This window comes from Patiria miniata, unplaced genomic scaffold (assembly GCF_015706575.1).
Source record: "Patiria miniata isolate m_02_andy unplaced genomic scaffold, ASM1570657v1 HiC_scaffold_7, whole genome shotgun sequence".
NCBI classification, from domain to species: domain Eukaryota; kingdom Metazoa; phylum Echinodermata; class Asteroidea; order Valvatida; family Asterinidae; genus Patiria; species Patiria miniata.
In genome coordinates, this window is record NW_024037074.1 from 13187603 (window position 1) to 13209521 (window position 21919).

The 21919-nt window shown below is 41.5% G+C and overlaps 5 protein-coding genes across 5 annotated transcripts in view; 3 read left to right on the forward strand and 2 right to left on the reverse strand.

Moving 5' to 3' along the window:
* LOC119744588 (tumor necrosis factor alpha-induced protein 3-like) overlaps nt 1-21919 on the reverse strand; it is a 58830-nt gene that overhangs the window by 30230 nt on the left and 6681 nt on the right. The window contains exons 2-3 of the mRNA XM_038220592.1: nt 12277-12370; nt 5470-5563 (exon numbers count right to left, since the gene is read on the reverse strand). The gene's annotated coding sequence lies outside the window, so the exon portion shown is untranslated. The remainder of the gene's footprint in view (nt 1-5469; nt 5564-12276; nt 12371-21919) is intronic.
* On the forward strand, nt 959-5597 carry LOC119744591. The gene is made up of 6 exons (XM_038220597.1): nt 959-1416; nt 1944-2120; nt 2556-2681; nt 3054-3245; nt 3498-3670; nt 4257-5597. The coding sequence occupies exons 1-4, from the start codon at nt 1357-1359 to the stop codon at nt 3231-3233; spliced, it is 543 nt and encodes a 180-aa protein (XP_038076525.1). The 5' UTR covers nt 959-1356; the 3' UTR covers nt 3234-3245; nt 3498-3670; nt 4257-5597.
* LOC119744592 lies at nt 6461-11695 on the forward strand. Its single transcript, XM_038220599.1, has 6 exons — nt 6461-6803; nt 8016-8180; nt 8937-9062; nt 9565-9756; nt 10270-10442; nt 11005-11695. The coding sequence occupies exons 1-4, from the start codon at nt 6762-6764 to the stop codon at nt 9742-9744; spliced, it is 513 nt and encodes a 170-aa protein (XP_038076527.1). The 5' UTR covers nt 6461-6761; the 3' UTR covers nt 9745-9756; nt 10270-10442; nt 11005-11695.
* On the forward strand, nt 10168-11260 carry LOC119744961 (type I iodothyronine deiodinase-like). Its single transcript, XM_038221184.1, has 3 exons — nt 10168-10185; nt 10270-10442; nt 11005-11260. The coding sequence occupies exons 1-3, from the start codon at nt 10168-10170 to the stop codon at nt 11258-11260; spliced, it is 447 nt and encodes a 148-aa protein (XP_038077112.1).
* LOC119744962 (NADH-ubiquinone oxidoreductase chain 5-like) lies at nt 19215-19631 on the reverse strand. Its single transcript, XM_038221185.1, has one exon. The coding sequence runs from the start codon at nt 19629-19631 to the stop codon at nt 19215-19217; it is 417 nt and encodes a 138-aa protein (XP_038077113.1).

Genomic DNA, 21919 nt, shown 5'->3' on the forward strand with positions numbered 1-21919 from the left:
ACAATGGTTGATTTCTTTTTGGAGAAATATTAAATCCAACACGGAGACCTGTTTGCATTTTTGAACCCACTACTATTGTAAGTTACTCAAGGGTGAATAAGCAGGTACACAATCATGTATTCAGCCTAGCAACTGAACTATCACCTTATTTTTTTTTTAAACTCTGTACATATAATTTTTATGTAAGAGTATGCCTGAGATCTACTGAATTTCGCTGTGTGCGTGCGAGGCGTGTTTTGTAAGCATTACTCGCAGTGACCTGCACAACAATGACTTCAAAGTTTACTTAAGTTATATCTACATTGATAACACTGAGCCTATGTGGCAAAAAATAGATAAAAATCAAAATTAAAGATCATGTGATGGATTTATTTTTAAAATGCAATCCTTGAATTGTACGTTTGTGTTCAATGTAAGTTTAATTTTAATCTTCATATTGCCATTTCAAGGGCGTTTTGATGCAGTTTTTGTTTTTGTTTGCTAATTCAAATTTTCTATATTCATGAGCACCCCTGTGATGTCATTCAAGGCAGAATTCTCAGTTTCGCATCTGCCTCTGCATAAGATTCTTAAGAAGTCTCCGGAATTTTAAGCGTTGGCCGTGGTATATTTTGCCGCTTTCAGTGGTTCGTTGTTGTTTTAGTATATGACAGTAAGGCAATGAGAAAACTTTATGCCCACCAAATGTTTTCCATAAAACACCATCTTGGGTAGTTGAGTTTACAATTCGAAGAGAAAAACTCCAATCTGTAGAGTGTGTTCCTGAAGTGACATCACAATCACAGCGCCCTCAGTTGTCGGGAAAAGCATGAAACATTTTTAAATGTAAAAAAAAAGAACTTTGTAAAAATGTTTACCAAAAAGGGATGTCTCATAGTTTGTATACATTTTAGGGGAATCGACGTTGGCTACAACATATGCTGAAGGAAAAAGTTTATTTCATGGACCTTTAAACTCGATATGTTATTGATAAAACTGCTGCATTTGCATAAGGAATGCGTCTTTGTATATTGTGAACTGTGGCGCTATTATAAGCCGTCCATTGACAGACCTGACGTTAACGTCAACACGTTGGGAACTTTGAACGCGACACGGCAACAATAAACTGTAAGTGCTACTAGGTTGAAAGGACTGGCTGGCGGAAGCATTTCAGAGGTCACTCTTATTGACTTTTTGTCGTCATAAAAGAAAAAAATACTTAACAGCAGAGGGAATAATATTTTGCTTTGTTGCGAGCAACTAAATTCGTTCACCCAAGGCCAGGGTGTATACCGAGAGCGTGAGAACGACAAGTTTTGAGCGGATACTGGAGGCTGGTTCGTGGGGAGAGAAGCATCGCGGACACCCACTGCCGTGATGGTTGATACCGATCAAGCTCATGGGCCCGGGATGATGGGAATGAAAGGGGAGTCCCAGGTAGGTAAACATTCTAGAATGACTTGGGACGGAAATTTGGGTCAGAATTTGTCGTTTACTGGCGTAATACATCAAGAAGACTAATTGACGTAATGTACCATAAAACGCAAGTTAACTTTCAGTTGTTGTGAAACGTTGGACCTTTATATTAACAATAAAATAATGTACCAATAGAATCAGGAGGAAAAAACACATGAGGGGAATATGCAGTTAGCACATACACCATGAATGTAAGAGGCTGTGTTTGGAAAAAAAACCCAACGCAGTGCACTTTATGGCTTTTTTAGGGGTGGACCGTGGATGGAACACGGTGTGGTTAGATTTACACGACGATTTTAATGACGAGAAATTATTGCATTCGAGAAAATTAACCCGAAAAATACTGCTTACATGCGCACCAGAAGAAATGACCGAGACATTCGGGTTGCACTTCATGCCTATTCTCCACTCTGCCACGATTTTAAATTCTTTAGTCAATTCCTGATCCCTTGCTTTTCTACAATCACAAATCGACTGCGCCTTCGTAGCATGTTCCGCTGCAGGGCTTGCCCCCAGACGCACAGGGCCTGGAGCTCTTCGACAGTAGAGAGGACGCCCTCAAGATCTTCCGCAAGTTCAAAGAGATTTCCAACCGGCAGGATTCGGCGGACAAATTCAAGAAAAATTTCGAACCCAGCAAGCCGGGAGCCTTGGTGTCGTTCGAGGTAAAAAAAAAATATAGATATTAAAAAAAAAACACGAAATAAAAAACACGGAAGGAAACAACAAAACAGAAAAGAAAAAAAGTTTCATTGGGCCTCAATAAAAAAATACCATTGCTCGTTAGTTTACAATCGCAGTTTGTGGAGCGCTGTGGTGGTCCAACGGTTACGGTGTTCGACTCAAGTCAGGTGCCGTGGTACATGGGTTCGAACCCTGACGGGGAACATGGTGCTTGTGTTCTTGGGCAAGACACTTTACTACAACTGCCTCTCTCCATCCAGGTGTATAAATGGGTACCTGTTAAAAGGTAGAGACTAGAATGCGCTGATCTCGAGCTGCTGCAAAACTGATCTCATGACCTGATGAACAGAGGTAATATAAGCACATTATTATAAAAATGTTTATTACATTTTCTGATTCCATGACACTTCTCGTAGGCTACATTGCGATCCGTCGACAGAACCACCATCGAGGAAATGGGTCTGGCTTCATCCATCACCGAGTGGGACAAATTCCCCGGCGTACTGAAGACGATGTTTTACAAGTGGAGGTTTGATCCCACGGTAAGGTTCCATGAAATATGCCCATTGCACATCAAGGTCTATGATATGCGAGCAGATTCGGCAATTAATTATGAAAAACAAGACTGCGTCTTGACCTCGAGTTTCTGACCATTCAGCGGTTCTGGCCATTATCCACGACCATGTCTCTAGCCAGCGGTACAATAAAACCGGCCAAGCACATAATTCCACTATTAGCAAAAATACGATGACTAGGCTCGACTAAACGAAGGCTTTGATAAAAATAAACTTAAATTACACAATATTACATAATTATTTACAATGCAACTGCCAAAGATGAACAACTCCATTTCAATGTCCAATGGTTTGATATGATAAAGTCGGTTTCTAAATTCATGTCTCTTTCAATCCTAGGTGATGGCGGAAGTCATGCAGTTTGTGGTCTTCATCAAGCGCATGGACTTTACTCTTAAAGTCGGAGATCCGATAGGAGATGTGGGCTTGGTTTCCATGGCAAAGGAGGACGTATCCTTCTCCAGTCTGCACGTGCATAAAGAGCGCCCTCTTGTGGTCATCGCCTCCTCGCTTTCCTGACCCCCGTTTGCGGTGAGTAAAGTAGCCTTGTTGAAAATCATCTCCAAGACTTTTGTTCCTAAGAAATTTTGAACATTAGCTGGCGTATATTATATACGGTTTCCGTGGTAACTTCCATTAGTGTTGGCGAGTTTCCCATGCCATGCCGATTGTCGAACATTCTGACACAAATTAGTGCTACTGTCTTATAAAACAACTTCTTGAAACACAACTTCTGTCATTCATCTAGCTCGTTGACTTCTGCTGTTTTGATCCAATGTACAGGCCTGTGTCTTGGGAGGTACTCTGCACGAGTTATTCAGAGACTTCAAGGACCGGGTCGACTTCCTCTGCGTGTACCTGGCTGAGGCACACCCGAAGGGGAGGTGGGGGTTTGGGTTGGATTACCAGAAGATGGACCAGCACAAGACCATACAAGAAAGAGTGGAGGTTGCACGGTAAGTATAACAAGAGCTCAAGATGAGTCTTGAATAGGAAAAGAGTACTCAATAATCTTTGTATCAAATTTTACTAGAGGAACCGTACGTTGGTTGTTAAGACCGCATGGTATACCACCGAGTCTGCCTGTCCTTTTATGGCGCCACTTTTGAGGTTACCGACATAGGCTACCTGCTCTCCACAGCCACCAGTTTATCGTGACTTATTCTCTATAGGTTGTGACCACTTGGCCAGAATTTTGGCTACCTGCCACTGTGCAGCCACTTGCTAATTGTGGCCATCTGCCAATGAGGCCATCCGTCCACGGTGGCCACATGTTTAAATTGCCACTGGCCAACATGTGGCCACCTTTTATTTGTGGTCTTCCGTTCGTTGGAGCCACCTCTTGGTCCTTTCTCTATGGTCAAACTCAGTGATGAGTGAGAAATACACAAACCAAAGGTACTTGGGCGGTACTTGGGCCGAATGTGGAATGGTCCAATGTGGCCACCTGTCACGGCCAGCTGGTTCTAAAAAAACACTTTCCAATTTCTAGGTCACTGCATGAGTAACATTACTGATCAGTTACTTCTTTCTTGCACGCAGCTCACTGATGGAGCTAGACGCCCAAAACCACCACACTTTCACCGACGATCTCTCCAGTCAGACCAAACTCAGACTGGTGCTCGACAACATGGACAACGGCTTCGCGCTGGCTTACGACGCGCACCCAGACCGTATCCTAGTCGTAGAGGGCGGCAGAGTTACGTTCATTGGCGGCAACATTGAGGTCCAGATGAATCAGCCCCACACACTGATGACGGACGAAGTGAGGGAATGGTTGCAAGAAAGACTTGGTTAAGTTTAGGGGCATCAACGTTCTCAGGAAAAAAACGACAACAAGGTGACAGAAGATGATTTGGTATTTAAGGTTCTAATCTTACGTTATCGGTAATGGGTATTCGGCTATACGGGTGTTGAACTTGGGCAGGGTAAGGTTGGCACCGTGTGGGTGAAAGCTACTCACGCTATAAAGCTGCACCAACACTGAATGTTGGACGCAAAGCGAATTCACAGGAGATGATTGTTCATTTCTTTTGGGTGGGTTCAATTTTTTTTTCTGTGCAAATGTTTTTGATTCAGTAATAGTAATGCGATCAAGCTAAATGAGTCGTTTGTCGGCGCGGCGCCTTATCGATTTTTATAATTTTGAACAGAGCTATATATCTTTCAGCTTATATTTTGCTGAAAACCCCACGTGAATACGATCTTAAATGAAGTTATGAGACTCGGAAATCCAACAGACTAATCAACTATTCAAATTGAAGTTTTTATCAAGCAACAATAAACATGCTTTATTTCAGGTTATTGGATATTAACTCCTTGGCCAAAATGTCACATTATAACTACTTTATCGTGAGTTTTTCTCGGAAACAAAATAGTTGACATGAAAGAGGACATTATTATGTAGCCTTCTGATTTAAGTGAAAAAAGTCCATTTTGAAATGTCCACCCCTACTAACCTATTTTGGGTTGTATCTTAATATCATAATTGCCGACAAACTATTCGTTTAGCTTGATCGCCAATTCAACTGGGGACTTTTCCCAATTTTACGGTCGAGTCAAGGACTAATTTGAAACCGGCAGACACCAGCATATATTAACTATTAAAAGTTATTGGTTTTTCCGTTACCAATGAATTTCATCATATGATGATTCTTACTGCGTTAAAGTCAACAGGTACGGTGAAGTGAATAAGTTGTCAGGAAGTTGTAAATCTTTGGAACCGACCTATGATAACCTTTAGGTAAACGCTTACCTTGTGTGGGGCGCCCTCTTGGTTTGATGTCTGCTAGGTTCCAAGCTTTGACAGCCTCCTATACCTTATTTGTCTCTGCCCGTTCCTGTAATTCCTAAAGTTTGGGTAGTTAAAAAAATGATATTAAACAAGATGAGTGATGTTGTCTCTTTAATTGTGTAGAATTAAAATTGGCCTATGCTTACTGTGCAAACTACTTTCTTAAAAAGAAATGGTCTTGACATTTGGGTTTGTTTTTTTACTCGCCCTGTAATTATTAACCCTTCATGCAGAAGCGGCGGAATTGTTTTCAAACGGGAGGGAGGGGGGATCACCAAAAAAAGGGCACTTGCTCAGTAACAGGCATCTTCGGTCGGTGCAGCAGCGTATCCAGCAGTTTTTTTGGCACATCTGTGCTGAAATGTCGACACGTTTTTCCACCGAACACTTGGCCTCTGTTAAATCAAATAGTGGTGGTGGTGGTGGGGGGGGGGGGGGGGGGGGCTAGTGGACAAACAAAAGGGGGCTAGTACCATCTTCCAAAATAGGGGGAGCTCTTCAAATCCGGCCATTATGCAAACTACGCAGGGCGCATTGTATGGGTTTTGGGGCTTGGTTGTCATAATTCCCCGCTCATATCAAAACTCTGTATTTTGGGAAATGGTACTGAAAACAAATTCTCCGACATTTTAGGGAAAGTTTTGTTTTCATCTTGAGGGGCCACATTATTTTATGCTGGGGGGGGGGGGCACATTTATGTCCGCAAGAGGGGCACTTGGGTAAATCGGGGGGGGGGGGGCAAGTGCTAGATCTATAGATCAAGATCTATATTGATAACACTGGCCTACGTGGCAAACAAACAAAGTTGAATGAAAAATCCTAGTGATAAACCTGACCTTTGATGTGACCCAGAAACTGCTGCATTTACATAAGAATGTATATTTTTATTGCAAGGTGCGGTGCTTTTATATAACTGTCTATTAATTAACAGACCTGACCGTATACAGACAACAGGTTTGGAACTTTGAACGCGGGGCAAACTGTATTTTGCAAAGACTCACTCCGAGTACTATTCTGAATGGGCTGGGTGGCGGAAGCATTTCAGTGGTCATGCTTAGTGACTTTTTGGCATTATTAAACAACAAAAAACTTAACATCAGAGGGGAACTATTTTGCCTTGTTGCGTACAACTAATAAATCGGTGCGTGCAGGACCTTTAAAAGTTGGACCGAGTGCGTGGGAACGACAAGCTTCCAGCAGATACTGAAGGATAGTTCGTGGGGAGAAAAGCATCGCTGACACCCACTGCTGAAATGTCCGGGCACGGTCCAGGTCTTGCGACCGGGATGGGAATGGTAGGTTAACATTTTGAAGTTGGTACAAAAAGTACGTGCTTTTTGGGTGTCGCACCTTAAAAATACATTTTCAAATTGAATTGATAATTTTCTAGCATTACATTAGTTATGAGATTTCCAATGAGTCATCGAGCGAAAAAATCGGCCTTCGACAAGTAATCAATTAACTAATTTGAACTTTTGAATTAATGGATATGTGTGTACACGGTACGTACAATGTACATGACAGTGTCGTACAGGTACCGTAAAACAAGACTTGGAAAACCATGGGTTTGCGTCCAGTGAGAGGAAAAGACGCAAAAGTAGCAGAGATTCTGATAGAACGTGGAGTGTGGTGCGGCCAGGCCAGCCTGACTGCAAGAGAGCCTACTTTGATCGCAGAGCAGTCTCGCAAACCAGCCCGGGCCCGGCGATCATCGCCTAGGATCGGCGGACCAGGCGAATACAAAACGCGTGATTCCAAAATTAACATACATAATGTATGAGCTGATAAGTCACTAGATATGAATAGTAATCATATCGCTCAAAACTTTCTGAACTAGAGCGCGCCATCTAAAACCACTTTAAAAAAACTGTGTAAAGGCCTGCAAAAACAAACAAGCTAATGTATTTGTTACAGGACATTATATTCCTTTAAATTTCGGAAAAGAAAATCGACATTTTGAAGAAGAAAAAGCACGTAGGCCTATATTCCAACTTAAATAGGACTTGGGACGGAATTCTGAGTCACAAGTTGTCGTTTTTCTTGCGTACTACATTAAAGTTATACAGAAAGTCTAGTTATGTGGGGTGGGGGGGGGGGTAATTTTCGACCTTTGTATACCATCAGTGCTTTAGTGACAAAATGCCATATAGGAGAACTTATAAGCAAATACAGGTTCAATTTTAAAGACAGTGTTTGAAGGAAAATGCCTTTTTTGTAGGGGAGGCTATGACAGAGTGTGGTGAGATGTAGAGGGGAAAATGGACGAAAGAAGGCCACAAAAAAATGACGGAAATAATCCGTCCTTCAAGAAAATGGTCTGGAAAATTTGGATTTTATAAGCACATAAAAAACATAAAGACAATGACGATTTCACTTGTGCTTCATTCGCCATTGTATTGCATTCTAAACTTTTTTTCATCTCCATCCAGATCAATATTTTCTCGATCCTGCTTCCTTTTGTTTTTTTCTTCCTTCAAAAATCGACTGGGGCTTCGTATCAAAATCAGTTTGGCCTGCCACCAGACGCACAGGGCCTGGAGCTCTTCGACAGTAGAGAGGACGCCCTCAAGATCTTCCGCAAGTATAAAGAGATTTCGAACCGGCAGGATTCGGCGGACAAATTCAAGAAAACTTTCGACCCCAGCAAGCCGGGAGCCATGGTGACGTTTGAGGTAATAAAATAAATACATAAATAAAAACATTTTGGGAAATGAAATTAATAATACAAAATTAATTAAATGGGTGATGAAATAAAAACCAAACACACAATAAAAAACAAACAGAAAAAAACCCCAAACCAAACAAATGAAACAAACAAAAAGCACAAAAAAATTGTCCATTGATCCTCCATGTTCAATAAATATTTGGGTTTTTTTTAGTTTCAATCAAATTATTTGTGAACGTTGTTTATTAAAGGTAATATACAACATTTGCAAAAAACCAACCCAACTACCAATATTATGAAATCCCTTACTTGACCGTAAGTGAAAAATAGTCTCAAGCATCCTGTGAAATCGTGTCACCTGGTGTGCTGACATTTTCAAGAAAATCCGAATTTTGTATCCATTTCCAAGGATGTTCGGGAAAAAAACCTGACTTTTTCAAATACTGCCCCCAATTTACCAAATTAAGTTAGTCCACATTTTGTTTGCAATTGGTTACACATCCGTGAACAGGTGCGAGCCAGCTAGTCTGGTTCCCTGAACTGACATTCCTCTGACGCCTACAAAATTGCTGCATTTCTTCTGAAGTAGGGTCAGGGGACCAGACTACAAGAACAGCATTAATTCCTTGGTTTTTCAAGCATCTATGAATACAAAACTTTAAACAGGTCAGTGTAACAATACTTGCTATGAAATATCCATTTCTAAAAATTACAGCAAAAGGAATTACTTTTAAATTTCGTGATTTCATAACACTTCTCGTAGGTTACCCTGCGATCTGTTGATAGAACCACCATTGAGGAATTGGGTCTGGCGTCATCCATCACCGACTGGAAAAAATTCCCTGGTATACTGAAGATGATGTTTCACAAGTGGAGTGTTGATCCCACGGTAAGGATCTATGACATATGCCCATTGCACATCAAGGTCTATGATATGCGAGCAGATTCGGCGATTAATTATGCAAAACAAGACTGCGTCCTGACCTTGACATTCTGACCATTCAGCGGGCGCCTTCTATCGGGACTTCCGTAACCCGTTGTTGTATTAAAAAAAACCATGGCATCCAAATTGACCAATCCACAGCTTAGTCCACATTTCTGATCGAAATGACATCACAGTGTCTTATTATAAGACCACTCCGATGGCGCGCGGGGTCGCATACAATTTACATGCTACGACATATCAGACGTTCAGCCGTGGCTCTTGCCCACATAAATGTCTCTTTTATGGCGATGTTAAGTAAAGACCTTTCCTAAGACTGTTTGTGCTTAACAAGATCAGGGCCCAATTTCTTGGCTCTGCTTACAGTTAGCGAAAACTCCCTGCTTACTATAGCAGAAATTCCTTGCTTACGGTAAGCGTATCTAGTTAAATGTCTCTTTCAATCTAGGTGTTGACGGAAGTCATGCAGTTCGTGGTCTTCATCAAGCGCATGGGCTTTACTCTCAAAGTCGGAGATCCGATGGAAGATGTGGGCTTGGTTTCCATGGCAAACGAGGAGGTATCCTTCTCCAGTCTGCACGTGCACAAAGAGCGCCCTCTCTTGGTCATCGCCTCCTCGCTTTCCTGACCCCCGTTTGCGGTGAGTAAAGCAGCCTTGTTGGAAATCATCTCCGATACTTTATTCCTCAGAAATTTTTAACATTAGCTGGCGTATACGCGATTTCCGTGGTAACACTCGTCAGTGTTGGCGAGTTTCCCATGTAATTTGAAGTGAATGCTTGTCACGCCGATTGAAGAACACCCTTCATTGTCTGTCACAAAGTCTACTATACAGGAGTAAAACAACTTCTTGTAATACAACTTCTACCATTCATTTAGCTAGAAACAAGTTCTAAACAGTAACTTACTTTTTGTGCATTGTTTAACGTGCGATGGGTTGGTTGTCTGGTGCACAGTAATTGTTTACCTTATCGATTTTCTTCTTGAACTGGAATTAAATTTGTCATCAGTCAAAAAAGCTTGGAGCACCGGGACTTTCCTGAATGCTATCATGTTTGGCGTCACGGCCGTATCTTCATGCCCCATTCCAAAGGCTTCCGTTCTCAAAGAATAGGTGTATTGTTGACTTCTGCTGTTTTGATCCAATGTACAGGCCTGTGTCTTGGGAGGTACTCTGCACGAGTTGTTCAGAGACTTCAAGGACCGGGTCGACTTCCTCTGCGTGTACCTGGCCGAGGCACACCCGAAGGGGAGGTGGGGGTTTGGGTTTGATTACCAGAAGATGGACCAGCACAAGACCATACAAGAAAGAGTGGAGGTTGCACGGTAAGAAGAACAAGATGGTCTACCTGTTCCTTTATGGCATACATTTTGAGGTTACCGACTTGAGCTACCTGCTCCATACGGCCACCAGTTTATCACGATTTATTATATAGGTTTTGACCACTGGGCCAAAATTGTGGCTACATGCCATTGTGGCTACCTGCCATTGTCGCTACCTGCCTTGTGGCTACCAGCCATTGTGGCTACCTGCCATTGAGGCCACCTACCACAGTGGCCACCTGCCAATTGTGGCCACCCATCTACGGTGGCCACATGTTTAAATTGCCACTGGTCAAAATGTGGACACCTTTATGTGATCACAAGTCCAATGATCCACCAATTGATGGAAGCTTCCTCCTGCCTGTCAATCAAACAGTGCCCATTAACCAATTAGATCACGACTTTTGGTCAGGTGACCAGGGTAGTGTACACAAACCAAAGGTGGATGGGGCTTGAGGCCGAATCTGGAATGGTCCAATGTGGCCACCTGTGGCCACACATTCCAATTTCTAGGTTACTGCATGAGTAACATTACTGATCAGCTACTTCTTTTACTTACACGCAGCTCACTGATGGAGATAGACGCCCAAAACCACCACACCTTCACCGACGATCTCTCCAGTCAGACCAAACTCAGACTGGTGCTCGACAACATGGACAACGGCTTCGCGCTGGCTTACGACGCGCATCCAGACCGCATCCTCGTCATAGAGGGCGGCAGAGTGACGTTCATTGGCCGCAACGTAAACGACCAGCTAGATCAGCCCCACATGTTGATGACGGACGAGGCGAGGGAATGGTTGCAAGAAAGACTTGGTTAAGTTTAGGGGTAACAACTTTCTCAGGAAAAAAAAAATAAACGACAAGATGACAGAACATGGTTTGGTATTGAAAGGGCCTGTGACATGATTCTTACTTGGGAATATGTTTTGCGCAACTTTCTACTATGTATGAAAACTATTTGACATCCCTTGTTGGTTAATTTTTAATTGCAAAGTGCACTTCTTTAAACCTTTTTTTTTTTAAATGTCCACGCTTTTCCTGATAAATTAGGGCGCTGTTGCTGTGATGTCATTTCAGGAAGACACTGTTCACTTTATGCGTTTTCTGTTCAAATTGTGACTCCAAAATTTACTTAATGGATGATTTGTGAGAAAACTGTGCTCATTGGCTTACTTTCATGTCATGAAACAACAACGATTTTTTTGTGCTGAAATTGAGCTGCAACATTGAGGTTTCTGCCTGAAATGACATCACACTTTTGCTCATGAATATGGAATTTCTTATTAGCATAAAAATTAACAAAGGCACCAAAATGCCTTTCCAAAATGGCAAAATCAAAATTGAAAATAAGGTTAAAATAAGGTTAAAATATTCGGCTATACGGGTGTTGAGCTTGGGCAATTGGGACTGCAAGAAATTGCAGGGTAAGGGTGGCGCCGCGTGGGTGCACCAACAGAAACCACATTGCCCAGGGCGCGAAACGAATTCACGGGAGATGATTGTTCATTTTTTTTGTGGGTTCAATATTGTGCGCGTGTTGTTATAGGGGCCATTTTCTGTCCAATTTTTTTCTGTGCAAATGTTTTAATTTCAATAGTTCGACTGGGGACTTTTCTAACTTTTACCATTTCAGTCAAATATTAATTTGAAACCGGCAGATCCAGCAGGCACCGTAATTAACAATGAAGCTAATGTTTTTCCGTTACCAATGGATTTTTTTTCGTATGAGGATTCTTACTGCGTTAAAGTCAACAGGTACGGTGAAGTGAATAAGCTGTCGGGAAGTTGTAAATCTTTGGAACCGACCTATGATAACCTTTAGGTAAACGCTTACCTTGTGTGGGGCGCCCTCTTGGTTTGATGTCTGCTAGGTTCCAAGCTTTTACAGCCTCCTATACCTTATTCGTCTCCGCCCGTTCCTGTAATTCCTAAAGTTTGGGTAATTAAAAAAATAATAACATTAAACAAGATGAGTGATGTTGTCTTTTTCATTGTGAAGAATTAAAATTGGCCTTTCACATTGTGCAAAAACAATTCTCAAAATACAGCATGTAGCCATTTTCAAAAAGAGTGTTTTTACGTATATTTATTTACCCACAAGCAGCTCATGTGTTCATTTGGTTGTACATCGTCATGCATAAAGGTCATCAACTGTTGTTAATTACGTAGTTGCTCATGTCGGTTCTGATCACCATGACCGTCCTTTCCGTCACTGGCGTTCTTTTCAAGATTTTAAACAAAAACTGACTAACCAACTTGTCAACTTTCCTCGTTCCAACCGCATTAACCATAGCAAGTTGTCTCTTTCACAAATATTGTGAAGGAGACGGGAAGGATTTTGGGTGGCACACCACACTGACCTCAGCTAACCAGTCAAACCATATTTATTCAATAGATTCAAAGAATTAGCAATAACCGGTGTCCTTGGACAGAACAAGGTAATAGCAAATCAATTTGTCTTAGTATAGAGAGAAGCGTGGCTCAGCTCACCAGCTGGTGCCCCACAAATGACAAAAAAGACCCAGTTATGCCACTTGGCGAGATGAAGTGTGTTACTGGGTCTGAGGAGGAAAGGGTGCAACGAATCTGCAGCCCGGCAGAGTCGATGATGATTACGCAGGAGGAAATTAAGCCTGGCTTCACAGACTCCACGTCAGGGGAAAAAATACAGGTTCAATGGTCTAGCAACTAAGTTACACCTTGTTCTCCGCCTTGCTGAGCCCAACAACAACCGGTGATTTATAGTAATAGTTTCTCCAGTGGGTAAAGTCCGCGTTTCTAAAAGGTAAAAAAAAAAAAACAACCTTGTGGCCAAGTTTGGTTTACAGATTTCGAACATGTTCACTAAATCATTCTCAATGGTGTTTTGGTCAAGCAGGGGCGGCGGAACCGGGGGGAGGGGGGGGGGCCTGGGGGGGGGCGTTTGCCCCCCCCCCGATTTTCCCAAGTGCCCCTTTTGCGGCCATAAATGTGCCCCCTCGAGCATTAAAGTGTCCCCTCGAGATAAAACAAAAATGCCGTTAAAGTATCTTACTATTTCTTAGAAGTAACCATTTCCCAATAATGGTATAGATATTTTTGATATAAACGATGAATATGTAAACCAAGTCCCAAAACCGATACAATACGCCCTGAAAATGGGCACATAATGCATATTTAGCATATAATCATTGGTTTTGAAGAGCGCCCCCTATGTTGGAAGAAGGTAACCCCCCCCCCCCCCACACACACACACACACAAATACTTGTTTCACATGACTAGTGTGGACTTTCCATTGCTTTCGTGTAGTTAAGAAAAACCAGTGAAAAAACTCATTTTTCTCAAACTGTGAAAACTCTTTCAACCCAATTTTTTTTCTATGATTCCCTTTAGTGTTTCTCTTCATTCTGCTACAGATAAACCTAACCCAAAAATGCCTCTAAACCTGTTTTCCAGAAATGGGGAAACACTGTGTGGACGTGGGCAAGTCCACACAACGTCGGTGCTACCTACATTATGTGGACGTCTTTTGTTCGGAAGTCCACACTGCGTATGTAAGACAAGCTCACCCACACACACAGACACACACCCACACACACCCAGACTATTTGATTTTACGGAGGCCAAGTGTCCGGTGAAAAAAACGTGTCGACATTTCAGCACGGGTTTGCAAGTGCCCCTTTTTGGTGATGCCCCCCAGTTTCAAACCCGTTCCGCCGCCGCTGGGTCAAGGCCTACAGATTTGTAATGGAATACATTGGGCATTGGTTCGAATCCTGCATCAGTCCTTGTGCTTACGGATTCATTGTTAAAGGTCCATGGACACATTTTTCCCTTCGTGAAAATGCGGACGAAATAAACAATACGTTTAAAACCGGACAGGGGACCGGACGCGGATAACGACCGAAGGCTCGGTCAAAAAGTCAAAATGAGTCAAAATTCCACAAATTTCCAATGATTTTGCTCAGCAATATTACTTTATGTTTTGTGCAACACCCATCTGGCCATGTCATGTGTCTTGCACGCGTAGTGCTAAAAATTATGGAAATTAGCGCGCGGCGCGTACATACTGTGCGATGTGGCGCAGAACGCAGCGGTGTTTTACCGGCAATCATATATATTCCATATCTATGTGCTGGCGGTTTAAAACCACCACGTGACGGGCTCTCGACCGATAGGAATTGGTAAACTGTCTCGGGTATTTATGAATATCTGTTAAAACCAGCAGAGCTATATTAAATCAATATAGCTTCATAGTGACCAATGCATTGCTATTCACAAACGAGCTAATGACAAAAGAGCTAATTGTATAACTGCAATCGAAAACGAGAACATTCTTTTTCTTCTCTGACATTAATGATCCCGTCCTACTTCTGTGCATGGTATTTACATTTAGGCGGTTGCTATGGTTTCAAAACATGCTTTACAAAAAGATTATGATTTACATTGTACTTGGAATTTGGAATTCTGAACCGTTGGTTAAGTCAAGCGTAGACGCTTAAATGTGGAACTCCCAGGATCACACACCTGCACTTGATTGTATAATGGCATTCACCCGGCCCAGATCCGCAACATTTATTTACACAATTTTGTAGGTTCTGTAACATCTGAACAAAATGTGGGGTGCATAAACGAAAGAGGTGCGCATGGGCTAAAAAAAACCCACCCCGACAACGAAATAATCAAACATGTACAAAATGTGCATATTAATTGTCACGTGACCCAATCTTTCACCGGAAAAGCCAACTACTCCATTCTATATACATATTCTGTAATATAGGTGTTGCTGTCGTACAATGTACAATGTGGGAATGTACAATGTGGGAAAGAACAAGATAAAATGAAGTGTTTTTTTTTCTTTTCTTTTTTAACTCTCGGCTATAGGTGAAACAGACATGACGTCACAGATAACGTTAACAAGACGTTAAACTATGTGGAAACAAAATGAAGTTTTCTTGAGTTTCTCGGGGCCCTACCCTCCATGAACTGCCCTGGTATTTTGGTCGTTGACGAAATTCCCCAGGACAAACCCACAAAACAGGTTATCTCGGAATCGTTAGGGTAGGTCTGGAATTAAATCCTGATGACAATGATAAATGATAAACCTTAACAATGCATGAAGGTATGTCGCGGAGATTGTAACTGCTGGACCAATAGACAATCGCGAGAGAACTACTTACCAATAACAGCAAAACCAGGCCAGGTTTCAGCCTCACAAAATATAGTTTGAAGTTCAGAACATCATTCAATAGTTTTAGTCTACCGCTAAAAGCATCGTTGTATAATGTACTTCAAAGAGTCTGGTTGAATCTGGTAACACAGCATGAATTTTCATTTATTTTCGTCTACAACGCACACATCGGTGACATGATTATATTCCATACATTCTGGTACACTATTAAACCAGCAATCCGGAGGTCGCAGGTTCAAACCCTTCCCAGTCAATTTCTTTGTTCAACTTTAAAAATATCATTACTACAATGCACCAATTCAGTTTCATTTTATTTATAAAGAGCACGCATAGTGGCTCATAGGGGAAAACATGCCCGTTTTAATTTCAGAAATAAATCAGCAATTTCCTTGTTTAAATATCGCCCACGATTGCAGAATGGGTTTTGTCTCCTCACCGTGGGCTTACCCAGTTCCGCCTATTTTGACTTTACCATCGTTTCCTTGTCTTTGTTAAAATGCAATCTGCTGTAAATTCGAACAGCAAGGTCGACATGATGACGTACAGTGGAGTCAAAAACCGCGGAACCCAAACCCCCAAAATTATATTTCATATGTAAAAAAAATATGTAGCATTAAAAGCAGTAATGCACTGGAAAGCCAATTTCAGAAACTACTTTTAGATGAAAAAAATACTGAAATTGCTCAATCCGTTCAAAGAATATCACCATTTAAAGGCAATGACCCTAAAACCCGAATACATGTTTCAACAACTGTCAACGACTGCAGTACACAATATCTTTATTAAGAGCCCTGCTTAGGCAAACAATATGATTTATAAAATTTACTTTTTTTTTAAAGACAGACCTTCAAAAGGACTATGACTTTAAAACTGAGGTTTCATCGCTGGTGATGCTTGTGTACATGTAGTCAATTGTGTCGACGATTCTTGAAATCGCATTTGGTATGGTCAAAATTGTGTTCAAATGGTGATATTCTTTGAACGGATTGAGCAAATTCAGTAATTTGTGCTCTAACAGTAGCTTATGAAATTGGCTTCCCAGTCAATATTATTTTGGTGCTACATATATTTTTAAAATATGACATACATTTTTGGGGGTCTGGGTTCCGCTTTTTTTGACTCACCCTGTATGCTTTTCGCAGCCAATGGTTTACCTAATGGCCATCATCAGTTGACATTTTGCGTCTGTGATAAAGAATCACACGGGACGAAAACTTATCTGATAAATTGAAGTCAATCGACGATTCAAATGTCTGAAAAGCATAGTTTGGGGAGTGAGTGAACTGGAAGGAATTCAGAAATGATTAGCGAACGACCAGGAGCCTTGTGAAGCCGAGTAAGGGGCGTGTCTGTAAACACCCCACATTTTAAGAAATGGGAAGCAACACAACATTAATTTGTACAAGTTAATAAGCCAACAATATGCAGAAATAATCTTTATGAACTGAGAACAAATACCTCATATTTCAAGTTAGGATTTTCTTTTCGCAGTTGTGTCTGTTGCCCAAGGGCAGATACAGAACCAATTTTTCCGGGGGGGGGGCAACCGGCCAGGGCAAAATCGAAATGTTTCAGAGGGAAGGGGGGGGGCAGCAATCGGAAACAAATCGATATGCTTCCATGGACAACATAAATACTAAGGCTAGCGTCAAATCCTCGCAGTACGGAATGATTGACCTAAATAATCCATTTCTGGTCCCAAGAGAGACCTGATTCAGTCTTCGAATTTTTTTGTCTGGGCATGGTCAAATTAGCCTCATTTCTTCCAAGAATAGAAGATATCGAGTAGTGACCCAGAAAAAAATTTCGCCCTTGATCTAATTGGCCTAATTTTGTGTTCTCAAAATTACAAATATGCGATGTCATTTTTTTTGGGGGGGGGGGGGAGGGAGGGAGGGGTGCTGGAGATTGCAGGTGTGTACGTGGCGGTTGGCGATTTGGTGTTGGGGTCAATTTCACAGACCTGCTAATCACAGAAATTTGCTAAGCGCCAAAAACATGTGCTTAGAGAAATAAGGTTACCAGCCAAAGCGAGTTAAACTTTTCATTTTTGGAACTTGCTAGTAGAAAGCAATGAAATAAAAGTTCATTACAAAGTAATACCTCACCCTAAAACAGATTGGTTGAAATAACCAATATATTGGTGCTATTGGTAGATGTCTAACCCGAACAGTGATTGGTTGGACACATATCTACCAATCCTACCAATATATTGGTTATTTCAACCAATCTGTTTTTAGAGTGCATTCTGCTCCGATGAATAATTAAAATGTTTGATTAAACATACCCTAATGTTTTAAACCACATTCAAAAAATAAAATCAAAGTGAGGCTTGGAACACACTCCAATTATAAAATAGTCTGGCACCATCCCTTTCAACAGTTTACAATTTATAAAACAGATTCAGGGAACACGATTCCTCGTGAATACGGGCTATGGCCCCATCCTAATTGGCCTTCCTGGGGCCATCCTCGGATGCATAGTTGGGTTGTATTCTGTAGCTCAAAAGGGGCGGTGAACAGAGAATAGTAAAAGGGAAAAAGAATGTCATCAAAATTCAAATCTCAAACATTCAAAAATACAAGCAGCGACAGCTCTGTGCATATTGAATTGTTCCTTTGCGCATTTATGAAACATTTTATTTCGTTTTCAAGGCTCCAACTCGCGAAGACCTTTTTAATGCACGATTAATGATTAAACGGAAGTGGACCGGGTTACGAATACATTGTTGGTGTGAGCAAAGACCACACAGCACAACGGGGGCGACCGGGTCCCTCAAAAGCCTTGCTCCCTAAAAATAGGTCTTATCATAACAAACACCCAAAATCGTGACTATGACGGTATTACGAGGTGTGTCGAATGAACATTTTTTTGGCTAAAAGTGGGCAACCGATTGTGTCTTGTGGGTGAGGGTTCACGTTTCTCTGAATTTGTTGGGTTTTTTTTTCAATGAGACTTACTTTCTTTTGTACATTGGCCTAATTCTTTGTGTGTGTGAGAGTGTGGTGACTGCCTGATATGTGTGGATGTGTTGTGACGTGAGAGCGCAAAAAAAAACGAATATGAGGGACAGAACTAAGTAGGTAACTGGAGCAGCGTATCGGTAGCGAGCTGAATTGGTTGCAAATTTTTTAACGTCCTTTTGTATTGGTCCTTTCCGCCAAAGGTGTGAAGGCGACCCAGAAAGACGAATCAGCGGATGCGTTAGGAGACTAACACGGAGTCCACCCTTTAGTGCATGCAGACTAGAGGACGCATGGTTACTGTTAACCTCAATTGGGCTCCGCGACGGATTATGAGTTGGGCTTTTTTGGGTTATGATGAATTTGCTTCGAGGCGACCCAAGGGACGGGCAGTCGAGGTCTCTGAGCGGAAATTCACGTAGTTTGGCCCAATTTCTCTCCTTCTTTGACGGGCAATAAAGAGGGCAAAACCAACACTGAAACTAGAGTATCCGCTGGTACTATAAGTGATGACAAATCCTTTTAACGAGAATCATGGGCTTAAGGGGGTTCCCGAGAGGGCTTTCAACTTGTGAAGCTTGGCCTAAACAGGTCTGGTATTAATGTCGAACAAATGTACAGAATGGTGAAGAGTATGGTCAGGTGAAGAGCATGGTGATGAGTATGGTGAAGAGTATGAAGAGTATGGTGAAGAGTGTGGTGAAGAGTGTGGTGAAGAGTATGGTGAAGAGTATGGTGAAGAGTGTGGTGAAGAGTGTGGTGAATAGTATGGTGAAGAGTATGGTGAAGAATGTGGTGAATAGTATGGTGAAGAGTATGGTGAAGAGTATGAAGAGTATGGTGAAGAGTATGAAGAGTATGGTGAAGAGTATGGTGAAGAGTATGGTGAAGAGTATGAAGAGTATGGTGAAGAGTATGGTGAAGAGTGTGGTGAAGAGTAAGGTGAAGAGTATGGTGAAGAGTAAGGTGAAGAGTATGGTGAAGAGTATGGTGAAGAGTGTGGTGAAGAGTATGGTGAAGAGTGTGGTGAAGAGTGTCGAACGAAATGAATCCATGAATGAACAAAGACAGAATGGGAAATCTGATTTTCTGACAATTTCTGCAAAGCAAAAAAGTGGATATCTTATGCCACTGATTGAAAATAAAAGTAACCGCAAACGTTGTTTGCATAAGTGTTCATGTTTGGTCACAGTTTTGAGGTAACAGGTATTATGTTTGGGTCACACTTGTGTGGTTACATAAACTCAAAGCGAGGGATGAGGTTGGGTGCACGCGTGTAGGCGGCCTGCTACACACGGTCGTGCGTCGACAATCATAACGGTTGAATTTATTTTGCAGTTTCGTTTGCAAAGCTCAGTGCAATATATATATCGGTGTACCTTCAATTGGTAAAATACACGAGTGTCACATTTTGAGGTATAAACTTTATTTAGGTCGAAGTACGACTCATTTTTAAATGAATTATTATCTCGTGATAATTGTAAGATGGTAAACATTCGTGGGTAACGTTTGTAATTATCTGCTTTACTGCTCGACGTTTGCGAGTCTGGATTGTGTTGCGATTAACACTGAAGACACAGCAAATACAGATTGTGATAGTTTGTTATGTTTAACACTTGTCGAAATGTATCAGCATTGACGAAGAGCTGAATGATTGATACGCTGAATGATAAAACGTTTCTCTTGATCAGGGCAAGGACGGTGCATGCACTCTGGAAACTTCCCTGGACCGTGACTTGTCGACATCGAGAAATTTCGTTTTATTGAGGTATTCTTCTGGTAAGAATAATGCAAATCAGGCAATAAATTTCAGATGTAATACCCAGTAAGTATAGTTAAGAATGTTTGTTAGGCATTAATACAACTGAATACGTGAGAGTATTTATTGGACTTTGACGCGAGAGGTTCACATACAATGCCTTGAGATACCCAGACAGCACCCACGCACGTACGTTTAAACACCTGGAGTTCCGAACGCGAACTAGACGGGTGCGGGTGCAACCGGGCTGTTGGCTTCGGTACATACACGGGGTTGGCCTAGTTGGTTCGATCATAATCACCAAGAAAACAAGAGGTGTGATACAGTTGAAGTTATACAACCGCTCTACATATTCAAATGAGTTCTTGGCTCTGGCGCAGTGATTCTGGAGCTGATTGGATGATCAAGACATCATGATAGGGAGATGCTTGGATACAATATTCAAATTAGACCCAGTTGTGCCCAATAAAAAGGAGGGACTGGAGAGTGGAGAGACCAGTCTGGGAGCATCGCTAGTGTTCGTCTCATCCCATGAAATGATGCGCAAGCGAGCAACCGAGCTTGGTTACAGCTTGATTTCAGTCAAGAACTGTGAGTAAATGTGTCTCATCTGTCGAACTTTCAATTATACCTTAGCTTCTCTGGTTATCCGCAATAATAACTTGTAAGAAAGAAGTTTGTGTTATGAGCCACGTGCGATCCGAACTTTGAAATGTGGCAAGAAGGTTCTACCCCTTCTTGCCTCGTTTTTCTTTCTTTTTTAAATCAGAAGATTTTTTTTTTTCGGAAAAATAAGAGTTCATGATTCATGATCAGGTAAACGTCATTTGTTGCTGAACTGCACTGCTCTATTTCTAGCTTTCGTTTTGTAGATTTGCACAAAAAGAGCAAAAAGCAAAATTTCTTACAGCTTTGATTCCGATATCCACAAATTAAAAGAAACTTGCAAGGAGTTTGAAGAGAGTTGCATGAGTTACTCACTTTCTCTGATATGACGTCACTTGAATGCGAGAGTCTGATTGGATGAGGACATGAATCATAGCAACTGATTCATGTTTCTAAATGTGGGGCCAGAAATTCCAGCCACTCACGCGAATCGTGAAACGTTGAAAATCACTTCCAAATGAGCTTTGTATTTTAAAGGTTTGTGAGTATTTTTTCGATCGCTTAAAGATTCAGTAAGCGCGGAGCTAAACAAGAAAATTAGTGAAGAAAATACATATTGGCCACATGATTTTGAAAACGAAAATGTGCTTTTTGTTAAAGGCTCTCGTCTCCATATCGAAAAAGAAACGTGACGGTACCAATGCTAGTTTTAAATTAAATTTTTAAACTATATTTATATGCAATTTTACATATAAGCATAATTAAACATAAGCATGATTTCTTTCATAGCAACTTAGCAAGTACTATATGCAGCGATAACTTGCTTCCAGTGTATGAAGGACTCTTCAAAAGAGTTCGACAGAATAACTATTACATTTAGACTTTCCCAACCAAAACTGAATCACACAGGCCAGAATAAATCTGTACGGGGAGGGGGACCTTTTTATCTCTTATCGGGTTACTCTATTTGACTCATTG